This window comes from Scyliorhinus torazame, chromosome 12 (genome assembly GCF_047496885.1).
Source record: "Scyliorhinus torazame isolate Kashiwa2021f chromosome 12, sScyTor2.1, whole genome shotgun sequence".
In the NCBI taxonomy this organism is placed as follows: Eukaryota; Metazoa; Chordata; class Chondrichthyes; order Carcharhiniformes; family Scyliorhinidae; genus Scyliorhinus; species Scyliorhinus torazame.
The window spans coordinates 15,343,301-15,356,209 of NC_092718.1; the positions used below are offsets into that span (position 1 = coordinate 15,343,301).

Genomic DNA, 12,909 nt, shown 5'->3' on the forward strand with positions numbered 1-12,909 from the left:
GGGAGAATGTACAAACTCCACACAAACAGAGCCGGGATCGAATCTGGGACCTCGGCGCCGTGAGGTAGCAGGGGTAACCCATTGTGCCACCGTGCTACCCTGCCAAGAGACCTTTTACATCCACCTTAGGTCAAACCACTTTGACATTTCAGCTGAAACACTGCACCTCTGACAATGCTGCACTCCTTTGCTCTGCTCTGGACATTTTTGGGTTCAGGTCCTGCTCCAGGATACAACCTTCTGACTTAGAGGCAAGGGCACTACCCACTGAACCCCATCTAATCCTATTCAGTAATAGTCTTCAAAAGGGAACGGGATAAATACTTGAGAGAGGATGATTGGAACTAATTGGATAACTACTAAAGAGTACAAGCATGATGGGATGTATGGCCTCTTTCTGTACCTTTCTATGGTGTCAGTAGACTTTACTGTGTGTGCACCAGAGGATATCCCAGGATGGGCTGTTTTATAATTAACGGTGCATTATACTATGTATTATTATTTAATAACTGTATAACTGGTCAAATTCCAATGACATTGCACATGGGGAGTGATGGCAATTGTGTTCAGGTAAAGTGGGATGGTGGGGAGTTGAAAAAGACATTTGATACAGTGCCATACCACTGACTTATGAGAAAGATTACAGCTCGTGGAATAAAAGTGACAGGAGTTACTTGGATACAGAATTGGCCGAGTAATAGGAAATAGGCAATAATTGTTCATGATGATTTTTCAGGCTGGAGGAAGATTTTGTAGTGGAGTTCTCCGGAGGTCGATATTGGGACTCTTTCTTGTCTTGATTTGTATTAATGATCTAGATCTTGGTGTTCAGGGGATAATTTAAAAGTTTGCAGGTGTGAGAAACCTTGGAAGCACTGTAAATTGTGAGGAGGACAGTGTAGAACTTCAAAATAGACAAGCTGGTGGAATGGGCAGATAGGTGGCAGATGAAGTTCAATATAAAAAAGTGTAAGGTGATATATTTTGGTAAGAAGAACATAGACATACAACTCTAAAGGGTGTGCAGCAGCAGAGGGACCTGGATGTTTATGTGCATAAGTCGCAGGCAGCACGGTGGCACAGCGGTTAGCACTGCTGCCTCACAGCACCAGAGACCCGGGTTCAATTCCAGCCTTGGGTCACTGTCTGTGCGGAGCTTGTATGTCCTCCCCATGTCTGCATGGGTTTCCTCCGGGTGCTCCGTTTCCTCCCACAAGTCCCGAAAGACGTGCCGGAGTGTGGCGACTAGGGGATTTTCACAGTAACTAATCTAAACCTACTTGTGACATTAATAAAGATTATTATTAAGGCATTTGATAGGGTGGAGTGGGAGTATTTATGGGAAGTGTTAAGGAGGTTTGGGTTTGGGAACGGGTTTATTAGCTGGGTTAGACTTCTTTATGGGGCTCCAACGGCAAGCGTAGTTACAGGTCGACATAGATCGGAGTATTTCCGACTATATAGGGGAACAAGACAGGGATGCCCGCTGTCTCCATTGTTGTTCGCGTTGGCAATTGAACCTCTGGCCATGGCGTTGAGAGACTCCAGGAAATGGAGAGGGGTGATTAGAGGGGGAGAAGAACACCGAGTCTCGTTATATGCGGATGACCTATTGTTATACGTGTCGGACCCAGCGGGGGGAATGATAGAGGTTATGCGAATTTTGAGGGGGTTCGGGGATTTCTCGGGGTATAGGCTAAACATGGGGAAGAGTGAATTATTTGTGATACATCCAGGGGACCAGAGTAGAGAGATAGAAGGCTTGCCTCTAAGGAAAGTGGAAAGAAACTTCCGATACCTGGGGATTCAGATTGCTAGGAGCTGGGGAACCTTGCACAGACTTAATCTGACACGGTTGGTAGAACAAATGGAGGAGGACTTCAAGAGGTGGGACATGCAGCCTCTATCGCTGGCGGGCAGGGTGCAAGCAATTAAGATGATGGTCCTCCCGAGGTTCTTATTTGTATTTCAATGTCTCCCTATACTAATCACTAAGACCTTTTTTAATAAAATAGACAGGAGCATCACGAGCTTCGTGTGGGCAGGGAAAGTTCCGAGAGTAAGGAGGGGGTTCCTTCAGCGTAGTAGGGACAGAGGAGGATTGGCACTACCGAACTTGGGCGATTACTATTGGGCCGCCAATGTGGCAATGATACGTAAATGGATGATGGAGGGTGAGGGAGCGGCGTGGGAAAGACTGGAGAGAAAGTCCTGTAAAGGGACGAGTTTAGAGGCGCTGGTGACGGCGCCGCTACCGATCTCACCTAAAAAGTTTACCACGAACCCGGTGGTGGCGGCAACATTGAATATCTGGGGACAGTGGAGGCGACAGAGAGGGGTGCGGGGAGCCCTGGTGGGGTCCCCAATCAGGAACAACCATAGGTTCGCCCCAGGAAGAATGGATGGAGGATTTCAGAGCTGGTTCCAGTTGGGAATTAGGAGGGTGGGAGATTTATTTATAGATGGGACTTTTGCGAGCTTGGGAGCATTGGAGGAAAAGTATAAGTTGCCCCGGGGAAATTTCTTGAGATATATGCAGGTGAGGGCATTTACTAGACAACAGGTGAGGGAATTTCCGTTGCTCCCGACACAGGGGATACAGGACAGGGTGCTTTCAGGGGTGTGGGTCGGAGAGGGCAAGGTGTCAGAGATTTACCGAGAGATGAGGGAAGAGGGGGAGGAGTCGGTGGGCGAACTAAAAGGAAAGTGGGAAGAAGAACTAGGGGAGGAGATAGAGGAGGGTATGTGGGCTGATGCCCTAAGCAGGGTAAATTCCTCTTCCTCATGCGCCAGGCTTAGCCTGATTCAATTTAAGGTGCTACATAGAGCACACATAACGGGAGCAAGATTGAGCAGGTTCTTTGGAGTGGAGGACAAATGTGGGAGGTGTGGCGGGAGCCCGGCAAACCACGCACATATGTTTTGGGCATGCCCGGCACTGGAAGGGTATTGGAAGGGAGTGACGGGAGTGATTTCGCGGGTGGTGAAGGCCCGGGTCAAACCAGGCTGGGGGTTAGCTCTATTTGGAGTTGCGGAAGAGCCGGGAGTGCAGGAGGCGAAAGAGGCCGACGTTGTGGCCTTTGCGTCCCTAGTAGCCCGGCGCAGGATCCTACTCATGTGGAAGGAGGCGAAACCCCCCGGACTGGAGGCCTGGGTAAACGATATGGCGGGTTCATTAAACTGGAGCAGATAAAGTTTGCCCTGAGAGGATCGGCTCAAGGGTTCACCAGGCGGTGGCAGCCATTTCTCGACTACCTAGGGGAACGTTAGAGGGAAGACAGATGACCAGCAGCAGCAACCCAGGGGGAGGGGGGGGGGGTTTAGTTTAGGTCAAAGATAAAGGGGTTTTGTTACTTGTGTATTGTTTAAAATTTCTGTATTGTTATTGTTGCATTTGCTTTGTAAGAGGGGAAAAATTGTTGTTTGGGAAAAAAATTTCAATAAAACATTTATAAAAAAAAAAAAAATAAAGATTATTATTATGTATGCTTGGATTTTTACTTGGTGAATGTCACATTGGTAATTTTAATCAGCTACCTCTCCAGTCACTCTGGCTGAGTATGTTCAATCACAATTTTCAAAAGGAAATTAGATAAATACTTGAAGGGACAATTTTGCAATGTTACAGGAACAGTGGAGAGCAGTGGGACTACTTGATAGCTCTTTTGAAGGATGGCCTCCTTCTTCTAATTCGCTGATTCTGTGTGGCAGAGGTGTTTCTTTGCAGCGCAGGTTGAGGAGTCGGGGGGCGGGGGGGGATAGGAAACAGATGTCCTGCAACGAATGCCCCATCAGCTGGAGAATATAGTTACAGTGGGGCTAGTTCATGTAGGCAGATATCATCATAAATGTCTATGTAGAAATTATTTTGTAAAAATGTGACACAGGAAGTGCACAAAGGTGTCAACTGTAGCTCAGTTAGTTGCATTTGAGTCAGAAGATTGTGGATTCAAGCCCTACTCCATGTCTTCAGCACAAGAATTTAGACTGCCACTCTGGTGCAGTACTAAGGGAATGCTGCAAAGCCACAGGTGCTGCCTTTCAATCATCCCCTGTACAGTGTGCAGGTGTAAAATTCAATAAAAACATTCATCAAAAAAATGATGTCAAAACATGGCACCTCTATCGACCCAGTTGGACCCCATTATACTGTTTTGAAGAAAAACAGGGGAATCCCTGCGAATGCTGGAGTTACGAAATACAATCAGAAAACGCTGGAAAAGCTCAGCGGGCCTGGCAGCATCTGTGGAGAAGAAAAAGAGTTAATGTTTCGAGCCCTGAACGTTTCTGAGGTTTTTTTTCACGATCCACAGATGCTGCCAGACCTGCTGATTCCAGTATTTTCTGAGTTTTCCTGGCCAACATTTAGTCCCCGGTCAAAATTTAAAAAGAAACATTTCTTTGACTGCCCTAAAGAATATTCTTTTTACATGTTTTGATCTTTTACTATTGCAACAACTGAATCAATTAATCTGCCGTTTTCAGGGGAGAAGTTATGTCTCAGTAACCCATCGTGCTCAATGTCTTTAGGGAAAGCTGTGAGCTGCGGGTATGGAGCTGTGTTTAGGCTGGACTGTTTCTTTAAAGCCACAAAAACCAAATTGCTGCGAGTTGGCACAGTTTGAGGTCAATTTGGGGCTAGTTGTTAAGTGATGTTGCTCTCTGGGTTGGCAGCTGCTTTTAAATCCCCAGATTCTTCCCTTGGAGCAGGCCATTGTTGTCACTGTCAAAAGAAAACAGTAAGGAATTACTGTCTATTTCTTATATTTCAAATGTAGATGTAGACTGGCCACTTAAAGTAACTCTCCAGGTACTCTTGTTGGAATGATTTCCTCTGTGCATTATTTGTAGTAAAATCATTAGTGGGTTTTTATAAACACATTTTTAATTTCACATTATATAGCGCTCAGAGGAAATCTCCTGCTATTTGGGACATTGGCAGTAAATTGGCCACATTAAACTATGCATTTGGCCAGCATCAAAAGTGCAGGTTTACAACTGCAAAAGCACATTAGTACAATGTGCCACTAACTATGCGAGAGATACCAAAGCACTTTATGGACAAACTCATGATTTCAAGGGAGTAGGGGTATAGTTTGGATACTGTTTGTTACACAGCGAGATCCAAAAATCTGTGTTTCTCGATAGGATCTGTCATGCTACGTTTGAGCACGATACCTTTATACCGTTTGCTTTTTAGGTTCAAGAGGATCTTCAAGAGCTGAAGGAAAAAATCTCCCATATTACAATCCATGGAGAAGCTACGGCAGTGGACATTCAGACACTTGAAACAGCTATACGCAGGACAGAAATGGGCCTAAAGGTCAGTGGAATGGAAGATACAAGCTGCTTCTGCTGATTAATAAATAAATAAGAATTAGTAAGTGTTATAAAGTGTTACATTTATGCTGTTTCTCATTTAAATCCATTGCTGATGTCATCAGTAAGTGCTGTGATGTCATGAAACAGTGGTTAGCACTGTTGCTTCACAGCAATAGGGACCTCGGTTCAATTCCCAGCTTGGGTCACTGTCTGTGCGGAGTACGCACATTCTCCCCGTGTCTGCGTGGGTTTCCTCTGGGTGCTCCGGTTTCCTCCCACAAGTCCCGAAAGACGTGCTTGTTAGGTGAATTGGACATTCTGAATTCTCCCTCTGTGTACCCGAACAGGCGCCAGAATGTGGCGACTAGGGGCTTTTCACAGTAACTTCACTGTAATGTAAGCCTACTTAGAACATAGAAAAATACAGCACAGAACAGGCCCTTCGGCCCACGATGTTGTGTCGAACCTTTGTCCTAGATTAATCATAGACTTTCATAGAATCTACAGTGCAGAAGGAGGCCATTCAGCCCATCTAGTCTGTACCGGCTCTTGGAAAGAGCACCCTACCCAAGGTCAACACCTCCACCCTATCCCCATAACCCAGTAACCGCACCCAACACCAAGGGAAATTTTGGACACTAAAGGCAATTTATCATGGCCAACCTAACCTGCACATCTTTGGACTGTGGGAGGAAACCGGAGCACCAATTACTGAGGGCTTGTGACACCAATAAAGATTATTTTATTCTTACGAATCATTGTTGTTGTTACTTGTGTATATTCGTATTTCACTGCCGTTAGTTCTTAATTCTATTCAGTTACTGTTATTTCAATGTTTAACTAGCTGTTCCCGTTTTTGAGCCCACACTGTATTTTAAACATTGTTATTCTTATATATTAAAGAAGTTAACTTGTAATGTGTTTTCGACTACCTTTTTGTGGTCAAGTTACCATTCTTTTTGCCGACGAGAATTTAAAATTTCGAGTTTCAGCACATTCAACACAAAGTTTTGCTATATTTACCAATGGAAGACAAGTTAGCAGGACTATGGCTATGTTTGGGTCAATCAGTGAGTTTGCGGAAGAGAACAAGACTGGGACTGAATATGTGAAACGGTTGGAACACTTTTTCTTGGCAAATGGGATCGCAGATGAGGCTAGAAAGTGCTCAATTCTCCTGAGTGTGTGTGGGGCGAAGGCTGACAAGCTAGTGAGAAATTTAGCTACACCCCGGAAACCGGGAGACATCTTCTTTGCAGATTTAGTTACACTCGTTCAGAAACACCACAATCCTAAGCCCTCAGTAATTGTACAACATTTCAAATTGCATAGTCATTTTCAGAAGATGGGTATGTCTGTAGTTAACTTTGTTGCTGAATTACATCAGCTCTCTGAACATTGGGGGCAGTTTTGGAAGACATGCTTCAGGACAGATTAGTTTATGGCATTACAGAGGACAGCATTCAGAGGTGTTTGCTGGGAGAAGCCACATTAATTTTAAGAAGGTTCTAAAAATTTCTCAGGACATGGAAATGACTGCCAATAATGCAAAAAATATTCAGAAGGCCAATGGCAGCATGCAGGCAGGTGCATTGCATCAAGTAGAAGAAGAAGCTGCGAGTAAAAAGGTGAAGACAGTACAGTGTTTTAGGTGGGGAGGGTCACACAATGTGAATCATTTGATGTTTATGGACACTGTTTGTCACAAGTGCAACGAGAAGGGACATTTAGCGAAGAAGTGCCGTGGTGCTAAGAGAAAATTGAGTGAGCATGGAACCTCAAATGCAAGGAAGCCTCAGTCAACGGCACATCGCTTGGAAAGCTCAGACCAGGTAGAGGAGCAGTATTACGACATGCTTAATATGGGTGAGAGGCGTGCAGAGCCTATTTATTCTACAGCGGATGTCGATGGACAGAAAATCAGGATGGGGGTGGTCACAGGAGCCTCCGCATCAGTAATCAGTGAGGAAATATTCAGGAAGACTTGGGGTTCTAAGCAAGCACCAGCCCTTACTCAGGCAGGAATCAACCTTTGGATGCACACGGGTGAGACTATACCGTTGCTTGGAAGGCATTGCAATTAACAGCCACGAGGCAAGAGCATGGCCCCTGGTAGTAAAATGGCACAGGCGTATCTTGCTCAGGAAAATTCATTTGAACTGGGGTGAGATGAAACACACAAAAGTGACAGAGGATGTCATTCAGAAATGTCCTGAGATTTTCAGAAATGATCTGGGTACATTGTGGGGCACTACAGTTAAATTGTTCGTAGATCCTCAGGCTGCTGCTTGCTTTTCAAACCCGAAGGCAGTGCACTACGCCGTGAAAGCCAACATGGAGGAGGCATTGGAGCGGCTGCAAAGGCTAGGAATCATTGAGCCCATTCAGTTTTCACAATGGGCAGCTCCAATTGTTCCTGATCTTAAAAGTGATGGTACTGTGCACACTTGTGGGGATTACAAACTTACCATTAATCAGGTTTCCAAGCTGGGCGCTTACCCATTGCTGAGGGTAGAAGATCTGTTTTCAACCCTTGCAGGAAACAAGACGTTTTCAACCTCAAGAAGACTCAAGTCCTTTACCAACCCACCCCGGGCAAGAACCAGTCTCTCCCTCCATCAAGATCAATGGAGAAACCCTACCAAACGCGGAATATTTCCCCCTACCTGGGAGACCACCTCTCATCTCAGACTGACATCGATGCATCCTATCCAATACGTGAGCGCTTCCTTTGGACGCATACTAGCGAGAGTCTTTGATGATTGTGACATTCATGCTGACACCAAGATCCTCATGTACAAGGCAGTTGTACTCCCAACTCTTCTACACAGCTCAGAAACTTGGACTACATACAGGCTCCATCTCAAGGCCTGGGGAGGTATTATCAACGCTGTTTGAGACAAATCCTCTGCATCAGCTGGGGGAACAGACGTACTAACATCTGTGCCCTTGAGGAAGCCAAGAGCACCAACATCGAGGCCATGATCATCCGAAACCAACTCTGCTGGGCCGGCTATGTACTTAAGATGTCAGAGCCCTGACTGCCAAAGCAAATCTTCGCCAAACTCAAGGAAGGCTCCTGAACATGAGGGGGACAAAGGAAGCTCTTCAAAGACACCCTGAAGGTTTACCTCAAGAAATGCAACATGGATGTCAACACCTGTGAGACCCTTTGCTTAGAAGAGACCTACTGATTGAAGGGACACAATTCCTCGAAGACACTCGATGGCCAAAGGGGGCCTGGAAAAGGAATGTGCAAAAAGAATACCAACGATCTAGAGTCCAAGGACCGACCAAGCCTCCCAGAAACACCAAAATGCGGCTCTAGGATCGGGCTCATCAACCACACAAGTACCAAAAAAATCCATGACCAGAAACAGGGAGTTTCTTGGGTGGAGAATCGAACGTGTTAACGAGTGATCACTGAAGAAGAAGACAGAGCAGGGACTTGTTAAAGCGCGTCCCTTTACCGGATTTGGCAACATAGGTATTGTGTCCTCCAGAGACAATCTTCTTACTAGCGAGACTTGCCCGATCTCCAATGAGTGCTAAACAAATTAAGCAGTGAATGGACCGTGAACCTATTCTGTCACATGTTAAAAGATTTCTGATGCAAGGATGGCCATCTATCATAGAAGATGGTGGATTGAAGGCTTATGTGAGGCGCAAAGACAAGTTAAGTGTACGGGATAGTTGCGGACTGTGCAAACAAGAGTGGTCATTCCACTCCTGCAAGTAATGGATGAAATTCATGAGACTCATGCAGGTGCTTCGCGAATGAAAAGTCTAGCCACGTTGTATGTTTGGTGGCCTAATATGGACCATGATTTGGAGAACAAAGTGAAATCCTGTTCTTCATGTCAATCAAACTATAAAATGGCGTCATGAGCACCATTACATCCTTGGGAGTGGCCTGATTGTCCTTGGTCGAGAATTCATATGGATTTTGCAGGTCATTTCATGGATCACGCTTTTAGTCACTGTGGATGCACATTCTAAGTGGTTAGATGTCTACATGATGAGCAACATTACAAATTCCAGTACCATAGACGAGCTGTGCCAAGTCTTTCCAACTCATGGTTACCGGATTCTCTCATTTCTGCTAATGGTATATTTACGAGTGAGTTATTCCAAGAGTTTATGCAAAGGAGTGGAATACACCAATGGTTAGGTGGGGGGGGGGGGGGGGGGGGGGGGGGAGGGGGGGAGAGGTAGGGTGCTCTTTCAGAGGGTCAGTACAGACTCAAGGGCTAAATGGCCTCCTGCACGGTAAGGATTCAATGATTCTATATGCGTACTGCATGTTTACATCAAGCACCTAGAGAGTTACTACTGGTGATGGTCCGTAAGTGGGTTATGGAGGGAGAGGGGGCGGCATGGAAGAGGATGGAGATGGCGCCCTGTAAAGGAACGAACCTGGGGGCGTTGGTAACGGCACCGCTGCTGCTCTCGCCGACAAAATACACCACAAGCCCGGTGGTGGCAGCAACACTAAAGATCTGGGGCCAGTGGAGAAGACACAGGGGTGTAATGGGAGCATCGGTGTGGTCCCCGATCAGGGGTAACCACCGGTTTGTCCCGGGGAAGATGGACGGGGGGTTCCAAGGCTGGCATCGGGCGGGGATAAGGAGAATGGGGGACCTGTTCATTGACGGGACATTTGCGAGCCTGGGAGCACTGGAGGAGAAATTTGAGTTGCCCCCGGGAAATGCATTTAGATATATGCAGGTGAGGGCTTTTGTGAGGCGACAGGTGAGGGAATTTCCATTGCTCCCGGCACAAGAAGTTCAAGATAGGGTGATCTCGGGGGTATGGGTCGGGGAGGGTAAGGTGTTGGAAATATACCAAGAGATGAAAGAAGAGGGGGAAGCGCTAGTAGAAGAACTGAAAGGTAAATGGGAGGAGGAGCTGGGGGAGCAGATTGAGGAAGGGCTATGGGCCGACGCCCTGGGTAGGGTTAATACCTCCTCCTCGTGTGCCAGGCTCAGTCTGATACAATTTAAGGTGGTTCACAGAGCGCATCTGACGAGGGCGAGGCTGAATAGGTTCTTTGGGGTAGAGGATAGATGTGAAAGATGTTCAGGGAGCCCGGCGAACCATGTCCATATGTTTTGGTCATGCCCGGCATTGGAGGGGTTCTGGAGAGGAGTGGCGGGAGTAATATCCCAGGTGGTGAAAGTCCGGGTCAAGCCAAGCTGGGGGCTAGCAATATTTGGAGTGGTGGATGAGCCGGGAGTGCAGGAGGCGAAAGAGGCCGGAATTCTGGCCTTTGCGTCCCTAGTAGCCCGGCGAAGGGTCTTGCTATTGTGGAAGGAGGCGAAGCCCCCTAGCCTGGAGGCCTGGATTAACGATATGGCGGGGTTCATAAAATTGGAGAGAATTAAGCTCGCTTTGAGAGGGTCTGCCCAGGGGTTCTACAGGCAGTGGCAACCGTTCCTAGAATATCTCGCGGAGCGTTAGAAGAAGGTCGTTCAGCAGCAGCAGCAACCCTGGGGGGGGGGGGAGGAAACGAGAGACTGTTTGAGGGGATGGACGAGCGGGAGATAGCATGGAGGGTGGGGGGAAAAGGTACGCGCGGCCAAGAGCCAGTGTATAAAGCTATGTAAATATACCATCTTGCCATGTATATAACTTGCTCAGGGAGAATTTGCGCTATTTTGTTATGGGGGGGGGTTGATTGTAAGGGGAAAAAAGTTGTGTTGTTAAAAAACCTTAATTTAAAAAAATATATATTTTAAAAATGTTTACATCAAGCTTCAAATGGCTTGGCAGAGCGAGCTGCTCAGACATTGTAGGAAGGATTGAAGAGGATGGCAGAGGGACCAAGCTCTCAAGGTTCTTGATTTAATATTGTATCACACCACAAAAAACTACGGGACTCTCACCAGTTGAATTATTGATGCAGGAAGAAGTCTTACAACACCAGGTTAAAGTCTCAACAGGTTTATTTGGAATCACTAGCTTTCCAAATAAACCTGTTGGACTTTAACCTGGTGTTGTAAGACTTCTTACACCCCAGTCCAGAGCCGGCATCACCACATAAGAATTATTTATGGGTAGAAGACCGAAGTCTCACCTTGACATCCAGATGTCAAAGCAAAAGTGAGAAGGAGACAAGAAAAGCAGAAGGAGAGACATGATAATCGAGCTAAAGAGAGATGTTTTAACCTGAATGTTTGTGTTTATATCAGGAATTTTGTCAGTAACTGGCATTGGTTACCTGGAGTTATTCTTAACCATAGTGGTCCAGTATCTTTGGTAATGAAACTGAACAATGGAAGAATTGTTCGCAGGCACCAAGATCACAGTCGTCTACGCCCTGACTGAGACAGATAACACAATAGAATCAGCAAAAGTGTCAGATAACACACTAGAAGAAAATGCGGACGTGGGAATTCAAGAAATGATTCTTGTTGTACCAGGAGAGGGACCCTCACGCACAGATACTCAGTCTACCTCTGCACCCACAAATTCAGTTGAACTAAGTCAAGCATCACCAGAGTTGATGGAATCACCATCAGCACTGCGCAGATCACAACATAGCTCCTGAAAGACTAGCGTATAATTTATGCATTAGTTCTAATTGTATTTCTGCCTTTAAAGGGGAATAAAATTTAAGGGGGGTAGAAGTGTTATCATTATGCATCTTCTTATTTATATGCATTGCTGATGTCATCAATAAGTGCTGTGACATGTAGCCACCTGAGATGGCCACTTCCTGACATAAAATGGAGAACTGCAAAGGCTGAAGGGAAATTCACCCAACACAGGCAAAGACTAGCAAATACAGAAATCATGTATATTGGAACCTGCAAAACAACCAGACAGAACCGAAACCAGCAGCCATCTGCATAGTAATGTAGCAGCCATCTACGTAGTAATGTGCGATTCCCAGGCACAATGGCAACAGTTAAGGTAAACAAAGCCAAGCCAGACTCCTTGGCGCCAGCAGGAGCCAAGACAAAGGAAGGCCAACGGACACTTAGGACCGCCCAGCGATCAGGGAACCGCTCCAGCATTGGAGAAATTGATCCAAATGATCGGAAAGTAGTCCAATCACTTGGAACCAGGTACGGGGTCCGCCCCGAAGGGCGGGAATCCCCTGGGGATTATGAAGTAAAGCGCTCAAGTTCAAATTGTCCTTCTTTGGCAGGGTCGCTCAGCAACTTGAACCAACCCTTGACAGTGACCTGTTTTGTTGCCTCCAAGCAAGTAAGGCTCAAGTCAACGCTCACTACGAGATAGGCGCTCCTAGCTACCAGTCCATACCAGCTTTGAATCCCACAGACTCAGGACCTGAACGAAAGGCCATTTGTTCCCCTGACATGGTGGGCCAGTCCGAAGCTAAGTATAGGCCTGATAGTGATAGAAATAGCCTAGAAAGTAGAGTTTATGCATGAGTAGCGATTTACTGTGTATAATAAATGTGTATTGATTTGAATCTTACTAATTGGTGTGTTGAGTTATTGATCATTACTTGAACTTGAACCTCGTGGCGGTATCATAAAGATACCTGGCGACTCGAGAGCAAAGGTTATAAAACAGAGCCAATTGAACCAACCAAAAGTTAGCAACAGACATCATGAA

At 46.1% G+C, this 12,909-nt stretch overlaps 1 protein-coding gene across 5 annotated transcripts in view; it reads left to right on the top strand.

Annotated features, from left to right (window-relative positions):
* Positions 1 to 12,909, top strand: part of iqch (IQ motif containing H) — a 303,610-nt gene that overhangs the window by 2,468 nt on the left and 288,233 nt on the right. For 4 of the 5 annotated variants that reach the window (XM_072470436.1, XM_072470433.1, XM_072470434.1 and 1 more), the window contains exon 2: positions 5,201 to 5,323. In XM_072470436.1, coding sequence (XP_072326537.1) covers positions 5,201 to 5,323 — 123 coding nt within the window. Of the gene's footprint in view, positions 1 to 5,198; positions 5,324 to 12,909 lie in introns of those variants that run through there. The other variant, XM_072470437.1, reaches the window with a different exon arrangement.